This window comes from Barbus barbus, assembly GCF_936440315.1.
Source record: "Barbus barbus genome assembly, chromosome: 6".
In the NCBI taxonomy this organism is placed as follows: Eukaryota; Metazoa; Chordata; class Actinopteri; order Cypriniformes; family Cyprinidae; genus Barbus; species Barbus barbus.
The window spans coordinates 876,467-899,534 of NC_136734.1; the positions used below are offsets into that span (position 1 = coordinate 876,467).

The 23,068-nt window shown below is 37.1% G+C and overlaps 1 protein-coding gene across 5 annotated transcripts in view; it reads right to left on the bottom strand.

The window, feature by feature from the left end:
• Positions 1 to 20,745, bottom strand: part of LOC306871165 (dynamin-1-like) — a gene marked incomplete at its 3' end in the record, with an annotated part of 82,015 nt that extends 61,270 nt beyond the window's left edge. For 3 of the 5 annotated variants that reach the window (XM_079418917.1, XM_079418914.1, XM_079418918.1), the window contains exons 1-3: positions 20,467 to 20,729; positions 2,146 to 2,219; positions 1,022 to 1,171 (exon numbers count right to left, since the gene is read on the bottom strand). In XM_079418917.1, coding sequence (XP_079275043.1) covers positions 1,022 to 1,171; positions 2,146 to 2,219; positions 20,467 to 20,627 — 385 coding nt within the window. In that variant the 5' untranslated portion in view covers positions 20,628 to 20,729. Of the gene's footprint in view, positions 1 to 1,021; positions 1,172 to 2,145; positions 2,220 to 20,466 lie in introns of all 5 variants that reach the window. The other 2 variants (XM_079418915.1, XM_079418916.1) reach the window with 2 other exon arrangements.
• Positions 20,746 to 23,068: the final 2,323 nt, after the last annotated feature.

Below are 23,068 nucleotides of genomic sequence, written 5' to 3' on the forward strand. Positions count from 1 at the left end.
TAATAATTCACTAGGGATGGGTGATACCACTTATTTTGTTTTCGACACGATACCGATACTTTAATAGCCAGTATCGTCGATATCGATTCCAATATGATACTTCTAAACTGAACCTTTAAATTATGAAATTTATTAAATTATTAAATTATAAGAGTAAAATGGGTAATAATACCACAACGTATTTTAACATTCAATATGCCTCGATTGCAACTTATAAAATTATATAAATATTGAAATATATGCATAAATCGTTAAATACATAAATAAATACATAAATAAATAATTGCATACTCATGTACTAACAATGGAATCCATGCTTGTGATTTATTTATATATTTATTTATTAATGTGCCGACAACCGTAACCCTGAAAATGAAATGTGGAGGAAATAAATCAATAATTAATTAATTAAATGAATGAATAAACAAACTTTTTTGATTTAAAATAAATATGATTAAATATTAATGTATTTAATATAAATAATAATATATTTAATTATTTAACGATTTATTTATATATTTCAACATTTATTTAATGATTTAATTTAGAGTAATTTGGCCCTCCATATAAATAAACAAAATCACTGGTAAATAAAACCCTTTGTATCAATATTTATATGAGTATCGATACTTCAGGATCGATTTGCCCATTCCTACAATTCACTGTCATTTGTAGCTAAACATAAAATTGAAAATGTTGGAGACTTTTTACACATTTTTGTTTTTCTTCCAGGACAGAGAATGAATTACCTCAACGACAGTAATTGCTGTTTCAGACAAGAATTTTTCTATTAGCAAAATAATACAATCAGCATTGCATGAACAAACGCATTTAAATTGTCTAAACAAATCTTTACTGAGAAGAACTAAAAACTATTGAGAGAACTCAAAAGCCTCAAGTTGCCTTATTTTTTGAAGTGTTCTCAACTCTTCATGTTTTACAGTGCAAGAATCCACTGAAAGTGAGAATATCTGATGCTGTGAGCGAGGGCTGGAGCTTCATTAATGAATATGAATCTGACCGATAGGCGAGTAGACGCGCAGGTTGATGGGAACAGGTGATATGCCTTTATTCTGTCCCGTGGCACGATCCGTCTCCGCCTCGATCTCCTGACGCACCTCATCGAAATCCGTGAACTTCTTCCCCTTACAGTGGAGGAACTCGGCATATTCTGAGAGGAAACGTTATAAAACACATCATTACAGCAAAACTCTATGTAAAGCCTGACATATGAAATATAATAAGTTTATTGAACCTTTAGACAAAATATTTTACAATTTTAAGTTGAATTAAGTTAGCTGCTACTGTATTTGAAATTGTTTAATTAAATAATAATAATATTGAATAATTGTTCATTTATGACACACCTTGTTAGTGGCGATCAGTTAGTACACTGTAAGAAAAATATCTAAAACTGGAAAAGGTACTAGTAATATTTCAGGACATTATCTGTTATCTATGATCCGTTGTAATCCTATAACCCCAAAACACAAAATACAATGCAGGTAAAAAAACCTGTGAAATATGGAAATTCCCTCCATATTAACACAGTAGATTGTGCCCTATTTTTACAGACTTTTCTTAGAGTGTAGCACACTAACTAACTACTAATACACTGCAGAATGTGTAGTTTTATTTGTTTATTTGTAATCGTTCAAAAATGTGTAAGTTTTCAATAATTCAATGTATTTAAAAATAGCTATTTATATTTTAATATTATGCATTCATATTATTTTACCATCAAATCTAAACATGTATAAAATATTTTTTATGCTGAAATTTGATGTAGTGACAATTCTGCGTCGCGATTACGTAATGACATCATCGTGCAATGACATCACAACATCTTTTAGCAACAAATCAAGCTTCCTCCCTGAAAATTACTTGGCAGTAGGGATGGGCGATATTAAAAATATATCACGATATTTCTGGTATTTATTGCGATAACGATATCAATGATGATAATTCAGGGAATCCTGTTTCTTTAGAGAAAAATATTATCTTTCCTATTTTTTGTGATCATTACTGAGTACACAAGTGATGTAATGATACAATAAGTTATCGCCCGTCCCTAGTTGGCACCACTGAGTGAATCATGTCATTACAAAGGCATCTGATGTGTTTGTGTCCAGACCTGAGGCTCACCTGTGGGGCAGTTGATGAGCTGCAGGACGAGCGGACGGCGCGTGACGATGCCAGAGCCACGCGGGAGAAAATCCCTGTGCAACAGAAGGACAGCGAGGTGAGAGACCATCACAGCAAACACTGCAGCGCTCTGGGGGTCAAACCAGGACTGCATCTGATTCTAACACTCCTCTCTGCAGTGAAGACGCTGAACTTACTGACATCAAACAGTCTGATCATACACAAATACTGATTAGTGTGTGGATGCAAAAGAAATGTTGGAAGTAAAATACACTTTTCAATTTGTGACCCTGGAGCACAAAACCAGTCATAAGGGTCAATGTTTTGAAATTGAAAGCAGAATAAATAATCTTTCCATTGATGTATGGTTTGTTATGATAGGACAATATTTGTCTGAGATACAACTATTTGAAAATCTGGAATCTGAGGGAGCAAAAAAATCTAAATATTGAGAAAATCGTCTTTAAATTTGTTCAAATGAAGTTCTTAGCAATGCATATTACTAATCAAATATGATACTGTATTTATGGTTGGAAATTTATAATATCTTCATGAACATGACTGTTTTTGTGCTCCAGGATCATATTTAATATCAGCCTGTTTGCATTTCCCAGTCTATCAACATTATATTTGAATTGCCTAAATATAATAAATTCTCCTTAAAGTAGGTTTAATTTGATGCATTTTTTTAATTTTATTTTAGCTTGTTGCTAAGGCAACATTTCTCTTTTTTTAATTCAGTTTAAGCTGATCCATTAAAATAACTAAACCTATTAAATAAAAATTAATAAACACTATATAGACCTTTGATAAAAACAAAAATGAATAAAAATGACAAAAACAACAAAATCACTAAAACTTTATATAAAATTAAAATTAAAACAGAAAATATAAATAACATCTAAAAATATCAACAAACTATATCAGTGATACTAAAATAAGTTAGTTTACTTTATCTTAAGTACTTTATCTAAATATCACAGCTTAGTTTATGCTCTGTTGTGTGAATCTATTTCTGCAGGAAATATTTAACTGCAGTAAAGATGCCAAATATAATATATTCTACCTGAATTAGATTTAATTTGATGCATTTTTAAATCTTTTGGTCTGAGAACATGCAGCATTTGCAGAACAAATATTGTCAAGAATATGATGTGCTTCGGACCCGAGGTGGACAAAAAAACAACAACATAATTTCTTGAAGGTTCAGCAGTAAATACTGATGAATATTTCAAAATTGATGCACTGCTGACACTGGTATATATAACTGAATTAATAGAAATAACGACTCTGTTATCTTCTATAGAGCTGCTTTACCGCTGAAACTGAATTAGTTTTATAAATGATGAATTCTACAACATTAACACTGTTTATTTTCCTGTTTATTACTGTGCTCTGAAACAGTCTGTATTGTATTTGATTTGATTAACTTAATTAATCCCAAAGGGAAATTCACATGTTACAGCATCTCACCACAATACATAGATAAAAGAGAAAAGATACTGCACAATACGGTATTTCATACAGCCACCCTTGTTTCAAGCATCAAGCTACACGTAACTACTTGGGACACACAGTTATGCATCCTTACATACTGTGGTCTATTTGAGAGGTAGTCCATTAATCATCTGACCATACTCTGGTGTAATCCATTTACAAACTTATTACTAACTTATTCTTGAGTAATGCAGGCTGGATGGTGTTGAATGCACTAGAAAAGTAAAAAAATGTGATTCTAACGGTTACCTGAAGTCTCTAAATGACTTAGATAATTGCATTAGATAAAATAGATAATTGCATCATCAACCCCAGCACCAGTTTTGTAAGCGAACTGCAGTTTATCCTCAGCAGGACACACATAAATAGATCTAATATAAACAAGATTATGGTCCGATCGTCCCAAAGGAGGAAGCGTACAACCATAGGCTGATTTGTATAATCAGAATCAGAAAGAGCTTTATTGCCAAGCATAATTGCACATAAATAGATTAAATTTGTATGTACAGTTGTGACATATAATTGGAATAGAATAGAATTTGGAAGGAATGGAACATGACTTTTGACCTGATGGAATAAACATGACTTTTCATGCAAAATTATTTTTGAGCAGTATGACTGTGTTAAAGGAGAGCGTTGTGTAATCAATCACAGCAGTAAAGCACCTTGCACTGCTCTGTCCAGATGGCATTAGCTGCAGGTTCTCCTTGACAGCCATAAACACAAGCCGTATGGAGCGGTCATATGGACAGGTGCCACCCTCCCATCCATCCCATCACACCAGCCAATCACTATTGATCTGGAGCGGGACAAGATGAGAACGACCGAGTACACACACACTCCGTATCTGACTCAGCGATGCTCACATCAGCATCTCAAAGAGAGGTGAGTGATGTTTGCCTGAAAAACCCATCAGCATGATGTTATAGCATTGTGGCAGGTTGCTAGAATCGATTTGCAGTTGCTAGTGTGTTAATATAGCATTTTATATAATCACATTTTTGTTACTTGAAGTAAAATAAAATAAAATCTAATATTTAAAAAATGAGTTGCCAAAGAAATGTTTCTCATTTTCATTTAGATTACTGTACTAAAATATAAAAACCAAACTAAAAATAAATTAAAATAAAATACTTTAAAAATGACAAATTACTCAAACGTACAAAAAAAATACTAAAACTTTAAAATTAAAATGGGAAAATAAAAACTAATTCAAATTATATTAATAAATATTAAATATTAATAAATACTGTCCCAAGAAAATACTACTGAAAACATAAAATATATGTAAACTGAAATACAATTAAATATAAAAAAACCTAAATGCTAAATAAATAAATACTAAATTAACAAAAACTAAATGTTTTTTTTCTCCAAAGGAAACATTTTCATTTAGTTTAACTTGATGTATTAAAATAACAAAATTGAAACTGAAAAAATAAAATAAATAATAATAATATAAAAATGACAAAAAAACCCTCAAATTACTAAAACTAACTTAAATTAAAATAAAACGGAACATGTAAAAATAAAAGTTCTAATTAGTAAAAACTATAACAGTCTGTCAGTGATCTCACATTCTGTCCCAAGTTAAAAGAGGATCAATCAACCCCGAGATCTGCGTGCTGTATATTTATAAAATAGGTCATATTACAGCTGCCTAGATTAGAATAATAAAAAACAGAAATTTGACCCGGACGTTTCATCATGAGATTCACCAAAACACTGGCATCCCTGCAGCTGTGTGGCTCAGACACATCCCATAATAACAGCTAAAAATCACAGCAGCAGTGTGTGTGTGTTTCCCTGTGGAGGAGACGCAGAGGAGGACAAAAAGAGATGGATGTGATTCTCTCTCTCTCTCTATCTCTTTGTGTGTCTCTCGTCCCATCCCCCAGTGTCTGCAGGCAGCTGTGATGATGGACAAGAATCTAATCCCAGAGCTCCGCCTCCTCCCCCACCGCATGCAGCGTCAGCATCGCACACACACACACACACACACACACACACGATTACAGCACAGAAACAACACAACCGGCAGACGGCCAGAGAGAGCATTATCCTGCTATATTACATGCTAATGTGCATTAAAGGGGCAGTCAGAGATGGGCACAAATACATCAAAATGTATTTAAAATAAAAATACTGTGTGCGAAAATGTATTTAAATACAAATACAGTATTTTGTATTTTGAAAATACACAAAATACATTTGAAATTGGCCATCCAATGAAGTAACACTATTAAAGCCTGTTTACACCAAGAACGATAATTCTAAGTATTCTAAGTATACAGTGTAGTTGTGTCATCTCTCACTAAATGCTCAAGCTCTTTAAAGCAGAAATGATTCTGATTGGCTGTCAATGTTTTTGTCATTCATAATGTTTTGTGCTGTTATGGTTATAGTTGTGGTGTGCTATCTTCTATTCACGAAGAGGTGGCTCGTGTGCGGTATGCAAGTAGTAGTGTGACCGCTAACCGCGGTAAATAGTAACGATACTATTTTTGTATGAGCTATTGTTATCATTATGACAGCAAATATCTTTATAACTACTTGGATATCACACTTTTCAATTAATTGAATTTGAGTACATTTAGATTAACAATGGGTCTGGTTCTCATCTTATTGATGAACAGGTATTGTAGTTAGCGAGTAAAACTGCAAATTCCACCTGCAAATTATACTCAGCTGCCTCTGTAATACAACCCGAATTCCGGAAATGTTGGGACGTTTTTTATATTTGAATAAAATGAAAACTAAAAGAATTTCAAATCACATGAGCCAATATTTTATTCACAATAGAACATATATAACATAACAAATGTTTAAACTGAGAAATATTACAATTTTATGCACAAAATGAGCTCATTTCAAATTTGATGCCTGCTACAGGTCTCAAAATAGTTGGGACGGGGGTATGTTTACATCTCTTCTTTTCAAAACAGTTTGAAGACGTCTGGGCATCGAGGTTATGAGTTTCTGGAGTTTTGGTGTTGGAATTTGGTCCCATTCTTGCCTGATATAGGTTTCCAGCAGCTGAAGAGTTCATGGTCGTCTTTGACGTGTTTTTCGTTTAAGGATGCACCAAATGTTCTCTATAGGTGAAAGATCTGGACTGCAGACAGGCCAATTCAGCACCGGGAGTCTCCTACTACAAAGCCATGCTGTTGTAATAGCTGCAGTATGTGGTTTTGCATTGTCCTGCTGAAATACACGTCTTCTGGAGGGGAGCATATGTTGCTCTAAAACCTTTATATGCCTTTCAGCATTCATAGTGCCTACCGAAACATGCAAGCTGCCCATACCATATGCACTTATGCACCCCCATACCATCAGAGATGCTGGCTTTTGAACTGAATACTGATAACACGCTGGAAGGTCTCCCTCCTCTTTAGCCCAGAGGACACGGTGTCCATGATTTACAACAAAAAATGTCAAATTTGGACTCGTCTGACCATAGAACACTTTTCCACTTTGAAACGACGACGACGCTTCTGGACCATGTTCACATATGGCTTCCTTTTTTTTGGCATGATACAGCTTTAGTTGGAATCTGCAGTTGACACGGCGGATTGTATTTACCAACAGTGGTTTCTGGAAGTATTCCTGGGCCCATTTAGTAATGTCAATGACAGAATCATGCTGATGAGTGATGCGGGTCCGAAGGACAAGGACACCTTAAAATAAAGTGTAACCAAAACTTCAAATTAAACATTATATTTTTGTTTGATATTGACAGCTATTTGTGGGTATATTACATGTTACAAATGTTGTATTTTTTTAAACTGTTTTAAAGTTTTATTACATTTTTGTTCCTGAAATCCACCCTTCTGCTGGGATCAGAACATCTTGGATTTCCTGAGGATGAGTAAATTATCAGCAAATCTTCATTTCTGGGTGAACTATGCTTTTGAAAACTGAAGGGGAGCGAGAGAAACAGACAGATAGATAGATAGATAGATAGATAGATAGATAGATAGATAGATAGATAGATAGATAGATAGATAGATAGATAGATAGATAGATAGATAGATAGATAGATAGATAGATAGATAGATAGATAGATAGAGTGTTTGTCATTCAGGTGACCTTAGTAAACGTCCTACTGCTTGTTAAAGCTGCAGCTCTAACTGGTTATTGTTAACTCACACTCACACCTACACAACACCACCTGCTCCATTCTGTGTGTGAGTGTGTGTTTGAATAACACACAGCTAGATCTGTGCCATGCCAAGACATCCCTGTCCTCTCAATGTCAGTTGCGGTCGACAAACCTCCATACCGCAAGGTCACACACAAACACACACACACACACGACCACAAACACACAAGCACACGCACACACACACACACACACAAAAACACACAAATATTTGTCCGAGATACAACTATTTGAAAATCTGGAATTTGAGGGTGCAAAAAAAATCGAAATATTGAGAAAATCTCCTTTAAAGTTGTTCAAATGAAGTTCTTAGCAATGCATATTACTAATCAAAAAGTTTTGATATATTTATGGTAGGAAATTTACAAAATATCTTCATGGAACATGATCTTTATTTAATATCCTAATGATTTTTTGGCATAAAAGAAAATTGGATAATTTTGACCCATACAATGTATTGTTGTCTATTGCTACAAATATACCTGTGCTACTCATGACTGCTTTTGTGCTGCAGAGACACATATGATCTTCTATCGTGTGTCTTGTGTTTGCGAGCACACTGTTGTTGTGGAGCGTCAGATTAAAGCAGCGAATGAACGTGGGAGAATCAGATTAGAGGTAATCCTGTTGAGGCCGGCTCAGATTCAACAGTGCGCCGTGATTTATCAATGCACTCACCATCAATACAGAGGAGACCGACTGGCTTCCAACTGTCAGATAGTGATAGATTATAACATTACACATACTGTATTTGTGCAGTACAAACAAGAGAAACAACTGATGGCAGTCTAATGCTGCGGTGTTGAGCAGAACATCACATGATGTTTAATGGAGAGAGTGACAGTAATAGGCTGTTTCCTGCTCTCATACAGCAATTAAACCGTCTGCGAACATGAGCTGAGTCGGATAATAAATGAAAAACATAATCCTTCATTTCACTCACTCCAGCTGCTTATGTAATTCAGAGCCAGTATTATTTTAGTGTCATTGAGATACTTTTACAGTTTTTATTAATATTTTATGATTATGAAATATGAATTATATTATTAAAACGTTTTTATTTTTATATTTTGCCTTTTTCATTTTTAATTAAGTTTTTTTAAACATTTTAAAAAAATGTCTATATAACAAAATAATTTATATACAGATATAAAAAATAAAATAAAATGTTTATTATTTTTTATTTTAGTTTTAGTTATTTTAGTTCAAGTTTGTCACGCTACTGCAGTTTTGGAGCGAGGAACGAGGAGCAAAGAACGTGGAGACGCGGGACAATTCACAAACAACAGTCTTTAATATGCCAACATAGGGTAACACAGGACAGGCAAGAGACACACACGTAGCACGTAGACATTTGAGACCTGACAAGGAAACATGGGGCAGATTACATTTTTAATACAGAGTGAAACGAGGGAAATTGACGAGACACACCTGGATTCAACACAATCAACACGAGGGAAACTAGGTCACGGGAAGCACATGGGGAGCAAAACACACACAGACAGTCCATATTCGTGACATATCGCCCCCCTCCCCTCCCGGAAGGTGCGTCCTCGCGCAACAAAGAAACAACAGAAGGAGGGACAGGTGGGAACTTGGGAGGAGGGTCAGGAGGAGGACGGACACCCGGCAGACAAGAGTCCAGGGAGGTGACGACGGAGGGAGGATTCAAGGAGGAAACAGGAGGAGCCAGGGCAGATCAGATGGAGGGAGGAGCCAGGGAGATGACAAGAGGGACTTGGAGCAGGCGGTGCCAGGTGGGACCCAGGCCACAGCCATAATGGCGACCCACGGTGGAGCTGACAGAGGGAGGAGCCCGACGTGGGTGAGGGTGGGCTAACGACTCCAGGGATCCGACCGACAGCCTCGGAGCCCGAGGCGGAGACGGAGAGCCAATGAGCCAGAGTGACGGGGAGGATCCAGAGGGCCAAGGCGAAGCAGATGGCTCAGGCGATCGATATGGAGGCGGGGATCCGGAAGGCCGTGGTGGAGCCGGAGCGACAAAGGACCAAAGTGAAGCCGAAGGGAAGGAGGAGCCTGAAAGACGTGCAGCCTCTGTGCACGTAACACGCAAATAAACCTTTTTGTCAGTTGGGTCTTCTGTCACGGTACTGCAGTGTTGGAGCGAGGAACGAGGAGCAAAGAACACCGAGACGCAGGAGAATTCACAAACAACAGTCTTTAATATTTTAACATGGGGTAGCACAGGACAGGACAAGAGACACACATGTAGCACATAGACATTTTGAGACCCGACAAGGAAACATGGGGCAGATTACAATTTAAATACAGAGTGAAATGAGGGAAACTGACGAGACACACCTGGATTCAATGAACACAATCATCATGAGGGAAACTAGGTCATGGGGAGCACATGGGGAGCAAAGCATACACAGACGGTCCATATTTCTGACAAAGTTGAAGTTAATTAAAATTAGACATATTGCTTTGGCAACTATCTGAAATTAACCAAATGTAGACATTAATTTCATTTAATGAATTTTTTTATGGTTTACAGTTTTTTTTCAACTGCTTAAACACAAAATCTTTACTTGTCACACAATTTCTGAAAGCTGACACTCAAACAGCAGAAGCACACACCAAATTTGCAAAACCATACACTAATTATTTTCAAAACTTTGCCTCATTTTTTCAAAACTTTACACACAAATCCAAGAATTGCAGACACAAAATGCAAAATTAGGTACTCAAATCAATCAAAGGTACTCTTCCGGTGGCGCTGCACTGCTAGGGACTTGGACTCTCATGCTCAAACTCACCTGATACATTTGAATTCAGATGTGTGTTTTTGAATGGACTATTTGTGTTTTTATATGCTTTTTTAATACTTAGGTTTTGCCTTAAGTATTTTTCTATTATTTGGCTCCTGACGATGGTAACGCGCATGGCGGCTCAAAGACAGTTACTCGTTTGGATCCTGATTCTGATCCTGGCTCTCATGACTCTGGTTTGTCACACACATCCTACAACATCTTGTAACAAGGGGACGCCTATTATATATACAAGAGACGCTCTTTTGCAACTTCGGTTCTCTGGACCAACTACAGCGTCGGACCCGCCGAGCTTGGCGTTCGACGTGAGAAGGCCGCTGGCGGAAAGATGCCAAAGGAGAAGAGGCCAAAGAGGTGGCATAATCCCAACGTACAGGACAGTTTTGAAGAGCTCTAAACCTGTTGTTAAAAACGTGCAGGTGTGGTCGGAAAATAGTATCGAATCTTTGAAGGGCTGTTTCTTTTGCACTGATTGCGACATTTTTAATAGTGTTGATCTAGACAAAACCACGGAAGTAATAACTGATTATGTACATTTTTGTACGGACAACGTGGTTCCAAAAAGCAGGTTATTATTTATCCAAACAATAAAGTTTATATCACCAAGGATATAAAGCATTGTATCAATAGGGAAAAAAATGCTTTTAGAAATCGTGATCGTGTTGCACTGCAATCTGTTCAGAAAGAACATGCACTACAATCTGTTGAATCAGCTGCTAAGAGCGGCAAGGAAAAAATAAAGAGATATCTTAGAAGATAATTTTTATAAGTTTAATATGCAAAGGATGTGGAACTCGATAAAAAACATTACTAATATGCAACCGGCAATAAAAAAAATGTTTTTAACTAATGATGATACGCAAAAAGCAGATGATTTGAACCGTTTGATACTCAAAACTATAACCAAGAATCTTTGAAGGAATTGAGTTCTATAATTACTTCTGATCAAGGGGATAACAGGCTGTTAATTGATTCTAATTATGTCCAGTCACTATTTAAACAGATACGTCCAAAGAAATCTGCCGGCCCTGATGGTATCTCCTCTTATTTATTAAGAGCTTGTGCAGAGGAACTGTCCCCGGTTTGGTGCTCTATATTTCAAAGGTCTATTGACTCCAAAGCAGTACCAGCAATCTGGAAAAAGTCTCTTATTATTCCTGTGCCACAAATTGCACGTCCCCTGGAGAATAATGACTTTAGACCAATTGCTCTGACGTCAATAGTGATGAAGTGTTTTGAGAAGTGTATGGTATCAATGTTAAAAGCAGATGTTAACAACCACCTAGACACACTTCAGTTCACTTATAAGAAAGGTAGAGGAACGGGTGACGCTATCAATACCTTGACGCATTTGGTTCAAAATCACCTGGAGGATTCAGATGCTTGTGCTCGACTGCTTTTTATTGATTTTAGTTCAGCTTTCACTATTCAACCACGTTTTAATGAAAAAATTAAACCAGTTAGGCGTGAATCCTGCACTCATACAGTGGAATTATTCCTTTTTTACAGATAGAACTCAGAGAGTCAAAGTAAACGATAGTCTGTCTCAAGTGAAATACTGTAGTACTGGTGTTCCACAGGGCTGTGTCAGCTCACCGGTTCTTTTCACACTATACACAAATGAGTGCTTTAACAGGCACCCACAGAACTGCATTCTTATGTAATCAGATGACACTGCTATTCTAAGTTTACTGAGAAAGCAAGTAAACAAAGTAAAATCTAAAACACAGACACAAGGTATTGTATGAACTGTTATGAAACTGACAGGAGAAAAAGACTATCCCAGTATTCAGTCTCTTTTTGAACAATGTACATTGAAAGAGGCCAAAAGGATTTTAAGTGATCTGTCTCATGTTTTACATTCCAGCTAGGAACTGTTACCTTCTGGGAGAAGGTATAGGATTGTAAATTGAACAGATTCAAACATTAGTTTGTGTCTGTATCTATCAGGCTGCTGAATCTGGAGCATTGAGTGGAGCAGTTAAAAATAAAAATCTCTCTTCTTCTTTCTGATATTTGTGATGGTGTATATGGATGTGTATGTCTATTGTGTATGATAGTATTTTTAATTTTAGGTGTACCAGGTGATGTTGGAATGCTGGTTTTGAGTCTACTCCAAATTTCCCTACCAGGGACAATAAAGTATATTTCATTTCAAAATGCCTCACATCTCTTGCAAAATGAAGCACGGCATTCAAAATATCATAAACACATCTCAAAAGCAAACATTTGCAAACACCTTTGCCATAATATTCATTCCTGATAGATTTTTTGTGTGATACATAGAGAACTGTGTGTTATGTTTAGCAAAAAGTGTTTTATGAAATTGAAAACTGAGTCAAAGGCTGAGAATTAGTGTCTGGTTTTGCAGATTTGGTGTGTGCTTCTGCTGTTTGAGTCTCAGCTTTCAGAAACTGTGTGACAAGCAAAGATTTTGTGTGGAAGCAGTTGAAGAAAACTTTAATAATGATAATGACTAAGTAAAATAATACAAATACGATAATTCTATTTTACCTTACACCTGACTAAACCCTCATATTTACAGCTTCATTTCTACACGCTAGCATTATAGTGGTGGATTTTGGACATACGCCGCTCACATTTCCTTCAGAATTTAAAACTACTAGTTAATCACTGAGTTTTGCAGAATAAAGTCCAGCCGCAGGTTAATTTGGGTCGTCTGCGGCGCTGGCAGGGAATTGTGGAAATGCTGACCGTTCTTCTGGAGCTGTCCGTGGTGCTGAAATAGGCCTGATGTTCACACACAATCTGCTTCGTGAATGCTGGTTTGTGGTTCATACTAGGACTGGGCCATTCATTTTTTAAATCAATAATTTTATGTTTTGAACTGAAGCAATTATTGTATTGCATTCCATTTCCCGTGATGATCTTGTTTCATAGGTTTCTGTACAAGTAGTTGATCTTATTTTGCTTTTTAATATTGTTTATTATTTTTACATGATTTGTGCATTTTATATTTTCATTTTATATATGTTTATTATTATTGTTATTATGTAATTGTCAATTCACATTTATTTCCATAGTGCTTTATACAATTCAGATCAAAGCAGCAATAGTGTTAATGTTATAGAATTCATCAATTATGAAAAAAATAAAATAAATCAGCTGTAAATCAGCTCTACAGAAGACAACAGAGCCATTATTCAGATCAATGTTGATTCAGTTTATTCCTAGCTTTATTCTTATTTAATAGTATCAATAGTGGGAGTATTCAATCAAAAATCTGAGAAAAAAAAAAAAATATATATATATATATAAAAAGAGTTTATTTGCAAAAACAGATAACTCCATTTTTAAATTTTTCAAAAATCATGTTTTAATTACTTTATCATGTTTTATTGTTTTACTGTGTTAGTTAGCAGTTTTTTAGTTTTTTTTTAACCTAATCAAAATAACCCAAATGCAGATGGATTGAGATTAATTGGAATGCACAATGAAAAAACTATCTTTAATCTGTTTTTGCAAATGAACTCTTCATATATCGAGAGAGATTTAAACTCACATCTACATTTTTTAAATGTGTTTTTCAGTTGAATTATAATTAACGTAATCCACTGTTAAAAAGACAAGTTTTTTCTTTGTTCAGTGAATACATGTTTCTAAAGTCAATCAGTAATCGTGCTAAATAATTGTGATCTGAATATTGACCAAAATAATAGTGATTATAATTTGATTAAGCGTCCGTAATTCATGCAACTCTTCCAATCATTCTGGCGTAGAGCATCATGTGTGTGAACGCCTGCAGTGAATCTGACGCTGCTAAACGAGACGTGGCAGGGAAAGCGTGTGATCCGAGAGCGTTTCACAGCCACATCGATCGGCCGAGGAGCGTGTAAATCACCTGCAGTCGTCTGTCAGCGTTCATAAGACTTCATCAGTCTCGGCAGATTCAGAGGCCAAACAAACGGCTGGCTGAAGCTGATTTCACGCTGCCGCTCCAGATTAAGATGAAGAATGTCTTCATATCAGCGCTGCTTTAACACAACGCATTATCAAATCGCAGCACACAGAACCCTCACAGATTTCATGTAAAAATGCCATTTCATTTTCAAAGCGTTGTGTTAGACTGCTGCTATTATGAAATATGACATTTTACTATATGAGCAATTGTTACTCTGGAAGATGATAACTAATGTTAATGAATTTGTAAAATGTGATTTACATGTATGCATTTAGCAGATGCTTTGATCCAAAGTGACTTGAGTTGCATTCAAGGTATAGAGTTCATGCATTCACTGAGAATCGAACCCATGACCTTGTGTTGCAGACGCCATGCGCTACTGATTGAATTAACATTTTAGAATTTGAATTGTTTTGATCTTTCCAGCATGACCTCATTAGTTATTATTTATCATTCATAAAGTGTGTATGAACAGTTTTTAATGCTTGGATAGACAGAGATATGTACCATATCAATGTATATATATATATATGTACAACCACAGAAATGTTACAAATCCTGTTTACTTTCACAGGAAATTTATTCATGAACCACGAGAAAACTGTGCAATCTTTTGCATAACCATTTTATGCAAATCCATCGCATTAAAGATGACAAATGACATCATGATGGTTTAACAAGCAGTTGACCGTACCTATATATGCCCATAAAATGGAAAATGTCCTTATATATATTTTAAACATTGGTAAAATGATGATGGTGGTGGTGGCAGTATGTGACTGCAGACTAACTGTTTCTATTAAAAGTAAAAAGGATCAACAGCAAGCAGCTTAATCAAGGCCAACAGATTACAAACCCTGAAGAGATGATTGTGTGTGAATGCAATCCTTGAAGCAATGCCTTGATATTTTTGTATGTTACTTTTTCTGTTTCTTTGTTTTGAGCCTCATCACTGTTTTCCTGTTTTTGCTGAAATCTCATAGACATTTGTAGGTTCCCATTATGACAACATGCCCCACTTTAGAGGTCCAACACTTGTCAAATTACCTTTATTATCTATTTATTTATTTTTCTTGAGCAATATATACTGAAAAGTCATTAAGATTGGTTGTAAAATATGTACTGTCCATTTTGTTTATTTTGGAACCAAATTATTCTATGAATGAATTTAATCTATAAAATGTTTTTTTGTAACGACCCTATAGAGATACAATAATATTTTAGTATCACTGAGATAATATTAGTGCTTTTTAAATTAGTTTTTATTTTTTGTTTTCATTTTAAATTAGTTAAAATTTGAGTAATTTTGTTGTGTTTTTTTATAATTTTTATTAGTTGTTGTTTTTTTTTTTTATATGCCTATATTTTGTATATTTTTTTCTTTTTTATTTACTGTTATTTAGTTTTATTTCAATTAACTTTAATGCATCAAGTTAAACTAAATGAAAATGATAAATACTGCCTAGGCAACTAGCTTTTTTTTAAATATACTGCATAAATATTACAACAATGCTCACATCTTACAGCAGGTACAAATTTGAAAGTTTATGCTTTATTTTTATTTATAAGATGCTTTATTTAGAGGTTGCGTCACAGATTGCTCGTGTGCATCTTTATTTAGATGTAATTAGTAGTTTTCCAGAATAATTACAGTCTTTTTGATTTGAGGTCTAAATATAGGATGAGGCTTGTGTCATTATGGTGTAGAAGGTTAATTTTCCCCGATTTAAATAGCACACAATGATAGTGAGTACAGATTGTGCTTCCTCTAACCATCTGTACCCAGTCCTGGTCCTTCAGAAGATACAAAAAATTAATCCCTTTCTGTTGCATTGAATTAAAAATCATCAAAGTATGGTCTTGACATAGTGTGATTTTTTTTTATTCTATCAAGCTTTTCATCTAAATTTTTAATGACTAGATTTGTCTTTTTGTTTACAGGATGGAACTGACACTTCCTCAAATGCTTGTCTTACAGAAGTAATATCTTAATTTATGAACGTTGACACATTGGTGTTAATAAAACAGTTTGGTAATATATGTTGCTTTTACAGCATTAAACATAAGTGAAATCACTAAAACATAACAAAAGGGATAATAGTCAACTTTTGTAGCTTAATGTACAGAATGAAATGGAAACAGTTGGTTTATGTGTCTCTGCTCACACATGAGCTCCCTCAGCAGCAATAGTTGCTGAATCATGCAGCGTAACACTGAGTTATTCACACACACTGCAGAAAGAACAAACAAACATTCCTCCTCAAGAGACATGCAGCCCAAAACCACTCGAGCATGACTCAGAGCGTGCTGCTCAATGAATCAGAGGCTCAAAGCACTCCACCATCTTCCTCTTCCTGGACCAGAGACGGTCCATCACACACCGACTCTAGATAATTGTTTATGTCTGATAACAAACATGATGAGCATTGATGTAGATGTCTTGTGTCTGTTGTTTAAATAAAAACTGTTTACAATGAAGCAATTGTTTATGCTTTAGATGTTTATGAAGATGTTCTGGGTTAATAGAGTGTTTCTAGATGTTTACAAAGATGTTCTGGGTTTTTGGCGTGTTTCCAGATGTGTATGAAGATGTTCTGGGTTGCTGGAGTGTATCTAGATGTGTATGAAGATGTTGTGGGTTGCTGGCATGTTTCTAGATGTTTATGAAGATGTTCTGGGTTGCTGGCATGTTTCTAGATGTTTATGAAGATGTTCTGGGTTGCTGGCGTGTTTCTAGATGTTTATTAAGAAGTTCAGTGTTTTTGGGGTGTTTCTAGATGTTTATTCAAGAGTTTTATTTGTCACATACACAATTATACAGAGTATAACCAGCAGTGAAATGTAGGAAAAGGGGAAGGGGGAAAGGGACGTTCTCTGCATTTAACCCATCCAGGTACACCTGGAGCAGCGGGCAGCCATCAATGCGGCGCCCGGGGAGCAGTTGAGGGGTTCGGTGCCTTGCTCAAGGGTCTCACCTCAGTCGTGGTACGCCGGACCTGAGACTCGAACCCACGACCCTCGGGTTACAAGTCCAACTCTCTATCCATTAGGCCACGACTGCCCCCGTTTATGAAGATGCTCTGGGTTTTTGGGGTGTTTCTAGATGTTCACGAAGATGTTCTGGGTTGCTGGTGTGTTTCTAGATGTTCACGAAGATGTTCTGGGTTGCTGGTGTGTTTCTAGATGTTCACGAAGATGTTCTGGGTTGCTGGCGTGTTTCTAGATGTTCACGAAGATGTTCTGGGTTGCTGGTGTGTTTCTAGATGTTCACGAAGATGTTCTGGGTTGCTGGGGTGTTTCTAGATGTTTACAAAGATGTTCTGGGTTTTGGGGGTGTTTCTAGATGTTTATGAAGATGCTCTGGGTTTTTGGGGTGTTTCTAGATGTTTATGAAGATGTTCTGGGTTGCTGGAGAGTTTCTAGATGTTTACAAAGATGTTCTGGGTTGCTGGGGTGTTTCTCAATATTTACGAAGATGTTCAAGGTTGCTGGGGTGTTTCTAGATGTTTACAAAGATGTTCTGGGTTGCTGGGGTGTCTCTAGATGATTACGAAGATGTTCTGGGTTGCTGGGGTGTTTCTAGATGATTACGAAGATGTGCTGGGTTGCTGGGGTGTTTCTAGATGATTACGAAGATGTTCTGGGTTGCTGGGGTGTTTCTAGATGATTACGAAGATGTTCTGGGTTGCTGGGGTGTTTCTAGATGATTACGAAGATGTTCTGGGTTGCTGGGGTGTTTCTAGATGATTACGAAGATGTTCTGGGTTGCTGGGGTGTTTCTAGATGATTACGAAGATGTTCTGGGTTGCTGGGGTGTTTCTAGATGTTTACGAAGATGTTCTGGGTTGCTCTTGTGTTTCTAGATGTTTAAGAAGATGTTCTGGGGTGCTGGAGTGTTTCTAGATGTTTACGAAGATGTTCTGGGTTGCTGGAGTGTTTCTAGATGTTTACGAAGATGTTCTGGGTTGCTCTTGTGTTTCTAGATGTTTATGAAGATGTTCTGGGTTGCTCTTGTGTTTCTAGATGTTTATGAAGATGTTCTGGGTTGCTGGCATGTTTCTAGATGTTTATGAAGATGTTCTGGGTTGCTGGGGTGTTTCTAGATGTTTATGAAGATGTTCTGGGTTGCTGGCGTGTTTCTAGATGTTTATGAAGATGTTCTGGGTTGCTGGCGTGTTTCTAGATGTTTACGAAGATGTTCAAGGTTGCTGGGGTGTTTCTAGATGTTTACGAAGATGTTCTGGGTTGCTGGCGTGTTTCTAGATGTTTACGAAGATGTTCTGGGTTGCTGGTGTGTTTCTAGATGTTTACGAAGATGTTCTGGGTTGCTGGGGTGTTTCTAGATGTTTACGAAGATGTTCTGGGTTGCTGGGGTGTTTCTAGATGTTTATGAAGATGTTCTGGGTTGCTGGGGTGTTTCTAGATGTTTATGAAGATGTTCTGGGTTGCTGGGGTGTTTCTAGATGATTACGAAGATGTGCTGGGTTGCTGGGGTGTTTCTAGATGTTTATGAAGATGTTCTGGGTTGCTCTTGTGTTTCTAGATGTTTATGAAGATGTTCTGGGTTGCTGGGGTGTTTCTAGATGTTTATGAAGATGTTCTGGGTTGCTGGGGTGTTTCTAGATGATTACGAAGATGTTCTGGGTTGCTGGGGTGTTTCTAGATGATTACGAAGATGTGCTGGGTTGCTGGGGTGTTTCTAGATGTTTATGAAGATGTTCTGGGTTGCTGGGGTGTTTCTAGATGTTTATGAAGATGTTCTGGGTTGCTGGGGTGTTTCTAGATGATTACGAAGATGTTCTGGGTTGCTGGGGTGTTTCTAGATGATTACGAAGATGTGCTGGGTTGCTGGGGTGTTTCTAGATGTTTATGAAGATATTCTGGGTTGCTCTTGTGTTTCTAGATGTTTATGAAGATGTTCTGGGTTGCTGGGGTGTTTCTAGATGTTTATGAAGATGTTCTGGGTTGCTGGGGTGTTTCTAGATGTTTATGAAGATGTTCTGGGTTGCTGGGGTGTTTCTAGATGATTACGAAGATGTTCTGGGTTGCTGGGGTGTTTCTAGATGATTACGAAGATGTGCTGGGTTGCTGGGGTGTTTCTAGATGATTATGAAGATGTTCTGGGTTGCTGGCATGTTTCTAGATGTTTATGAAGATTTTCTGGGTTGCTGGAGTATTTCTAGATGTTTATGAAGATATTCTGGGTTGCTCTTGTGTTTCTAGATGTTTACAAAGAGAATTCCTCCCTACCAAACGCTCACACACTCAACTTTAAGACTTTAAAACGTCAGATCAAATGAAACAGTGACTGGTTTAGCAAACTAATAATAAGGCATGTAGTTTGTATTATATATTTAAGTGCTGTGTTCTATTGGTATTGCAGTGATATAATGCAGCATCAGAGAGTGTGTGTATCAGAAGAAGGCAGATGATGGCTGTTTAAGGCAGATATGTGTGGTTTTATCAGAAGCTCAGCTCAGGTTGAATCTACAGCTCTAGTAAACAACATCCCAGCAGCATCCATGTTTCATGCTCTTTCTTCACAGAACCAGAGCTTACAGTGTTTATAATGGTTTTCACCTTAATGACCTTGTGCATTATTATTATTATTGTTGTTATTAAAGGACACATTAATGGTGATGATGATGCACTAATGCATAATGAAGAATTCACTATAAATGAGGAGGATTATGTAAGAAGATTCAGTTGCGTTGCTGTGAACACGGCTGGTGTTTTTCACCGTTGCAGCGAATGATCCTCCATCATGTCTCAATAACATTTAAAGGTTATTATCAGGATCCTGACGATGACCTTTGCATATCATTGAGGTATGATGGGGGTTGCGACTGAGCCGGAATATAAGGTTAATGCTGCGTGCATTTGCAGTACGCGTATGATTATAGTGTATTAATGATTAATGTGTGTGTTTTAAGAAATGAAGGACTCACTTCCCCACGAAGTTCTCGAGCACGGAGCTTTTCCCGGCGCTCTGTCCGCCCACCACCGCGATCTGCGGCAGGTCCAGGTTCGCGTTCTGTCCGATGGCGGAGAACGCATCCTGCATTCGGTTGACCAGCGGGATCAGGTCCTCCATCCCCCGGTTCCCCATCGCGACTGACCGGCACTGCTCGAGCTTCACCGGAGAAACTGCGATTCCAGCGCCTCGGCTGCTTTATTTCTGCATTGATTATTCTCTCTCTCTCTCTCTCTCTCTGCGGTTCCTCTGAGATGATGAGCCGCTTTTCTCTTGTCGCTAGGCGGCGCACTTTTCAAGTAGGTTTTTTCAGCTGTTTACACAAAATCTTTACTTGTCACATAATTTCTGAAACCTGACACTCAAACAGACAGGACAGAAATATTGTTTTTTTCAACAGCTTGCACACATTTTCAACTTCGCCTCTTTCTTAAAACTTAAAAAAAAAATGCACGCAGAAAATGCAAAATGCCTCACATCTCTTGCAAAATGAAGCACTGCATTTACAGTTTTTCTCGATTGCTAACACACTGTAACTGATTCATTTGGCACAGATTTCCAAACCATTCAGACGATTCTCGAAACGTTTAACACATTTCACCTGCTTTCACACACACACACACACACACTCACACACACACACACACACACACTCACACACACACACACACACACACACACACACATGTTGGTTTTTGTGGTTTATGGGGACTCTCCATAGGCGTAATGGTTTTTATACTGAACAAACTGTGTGTGCTATTGCCCTACACCAACCCTACACCTAAACTTAGCCCTCACAGGAGACTTTGTGCATTTTTACTTTCCCCCAAAAACCTCACTCTGTATGATTTATAAGTGTTTTGAAAAGTGGGGACATGGGGAAATGTCCTGAAAAGTCACCTTCACCTTGTTATACTTGTGTCGTTATACACATTTATGTCCTCATTTGTCACAAAAACACACACATACACACACACAAACACCACACACACACACACACACACACACACACACACACACGTATGTTCCAATTTGCTCAGTGTTTTCTGCAAAACTCTACACAAGAACGGCGTAATTTTGCACAGGTTTAACTGTGTTTTCTTGTAGAAAACACAAACACAATATAACTAGAATCACAAATGAACAGAAATAGCACACATTTATCTATGTGTGAACATTAAGTAGCACAACTGATGACACAGCAGTCAGGGAGGGAAAGAAAAAACGAAGGGGACCATCATATTTAAAACATGATATTAATCATATTATATAATAAAATATAGTTTATTGTTACTACTGTAAATATATATTAAATTATTATTGGATCTCCTTCAATACTTTCAGAATCTTTACTTTTAATGATTAAAATGATTCTGTTAATATATTTTTATATTAATATATTTGAATGACAGTATATTTATTGAACAAAAATTCTTTTATTTTTCAAAATAAGCAGAAAATAGTACAAACATTGCTAAAGTGATTGTTGTGAACTAGTATTACAGTTTTGTACGATTGCTTACACCCTAAAATTAAAAATAACACACAGTTAGTGAAACCTGACACCCAAGGAGCAAAACTTCAGCCCAAATCTGCACAACAAGCACATTCTCAGCCTCACACATTGTTTTGCAAGACACTAAACACACTTCTCAACATTACACACAGAAATCTAACATGTTGTCACTTCTTTGCCATTTTAAGGCACTGCTTTCCAAAATACTACACGTATGAACCAGTTGATCAAACACGGCCCTCAGGTGTGCAGACACTTAGCTGCTTTACTGTAAACTCAACAATCAGGTGTACGCACTTTAAAAAGGCAACAGGTGAAATTTTTCAACAAAAATGAAAGGCAGTGTTTGCAGGAAGAGGAAGAGGAATGAGGAGAAACATCTTTGGGGGGCTTATGGATCCCTCCTTCTGTTCAGATCTGGCCACAAGACCTCGTCAACATCACAGGAGATGTCCTCGCGGGCTAGGCATCGGGGAAAATATGGCCTTGTGTGCCGAATCCACCCTTGGATTGATCCCCCCTCAATGTCTCCGCATGCCTCTTCCATTGCTTGCAGAAGAGTCATGCAGGCGTGTGGTTGCGATCATATGCTTTCCACCGCCACGCAGAAAACAATTCCTCGATTGCATTCAGAAAGGGGCTGTAAGGGGACAGGTATAAAAGTGAGAAATGGTTATGGTTGTTGAACCAGTCTCGGACCAGAGCTGCCCGGTGGAAACTAACATTATCCCAGATGACACCAAACCTGGGCTGCTGTGGTCTGTCCTGTTCACCTGCATGTAGTGCGTCTAGAAATGCAATGATCTGTCCTGTATTGTAGGGACCGAGAGTGGAAGGGTGATGCAGGACTCCTTGGACACTAATTGCAGCACACAAGGTGATATTTCCCCCACGCTGCCCAGCAGGCAATAGAAGCAATCAAAACCAACAAAACAGTTAGCTTAACATAGTACATGTAGCAAGGTTTATTTATTTTTTAAATAATAATAATATATATATATACATACATGCATGCATATACACACACATTGCACATATACATATAACAAATAGAAAACAA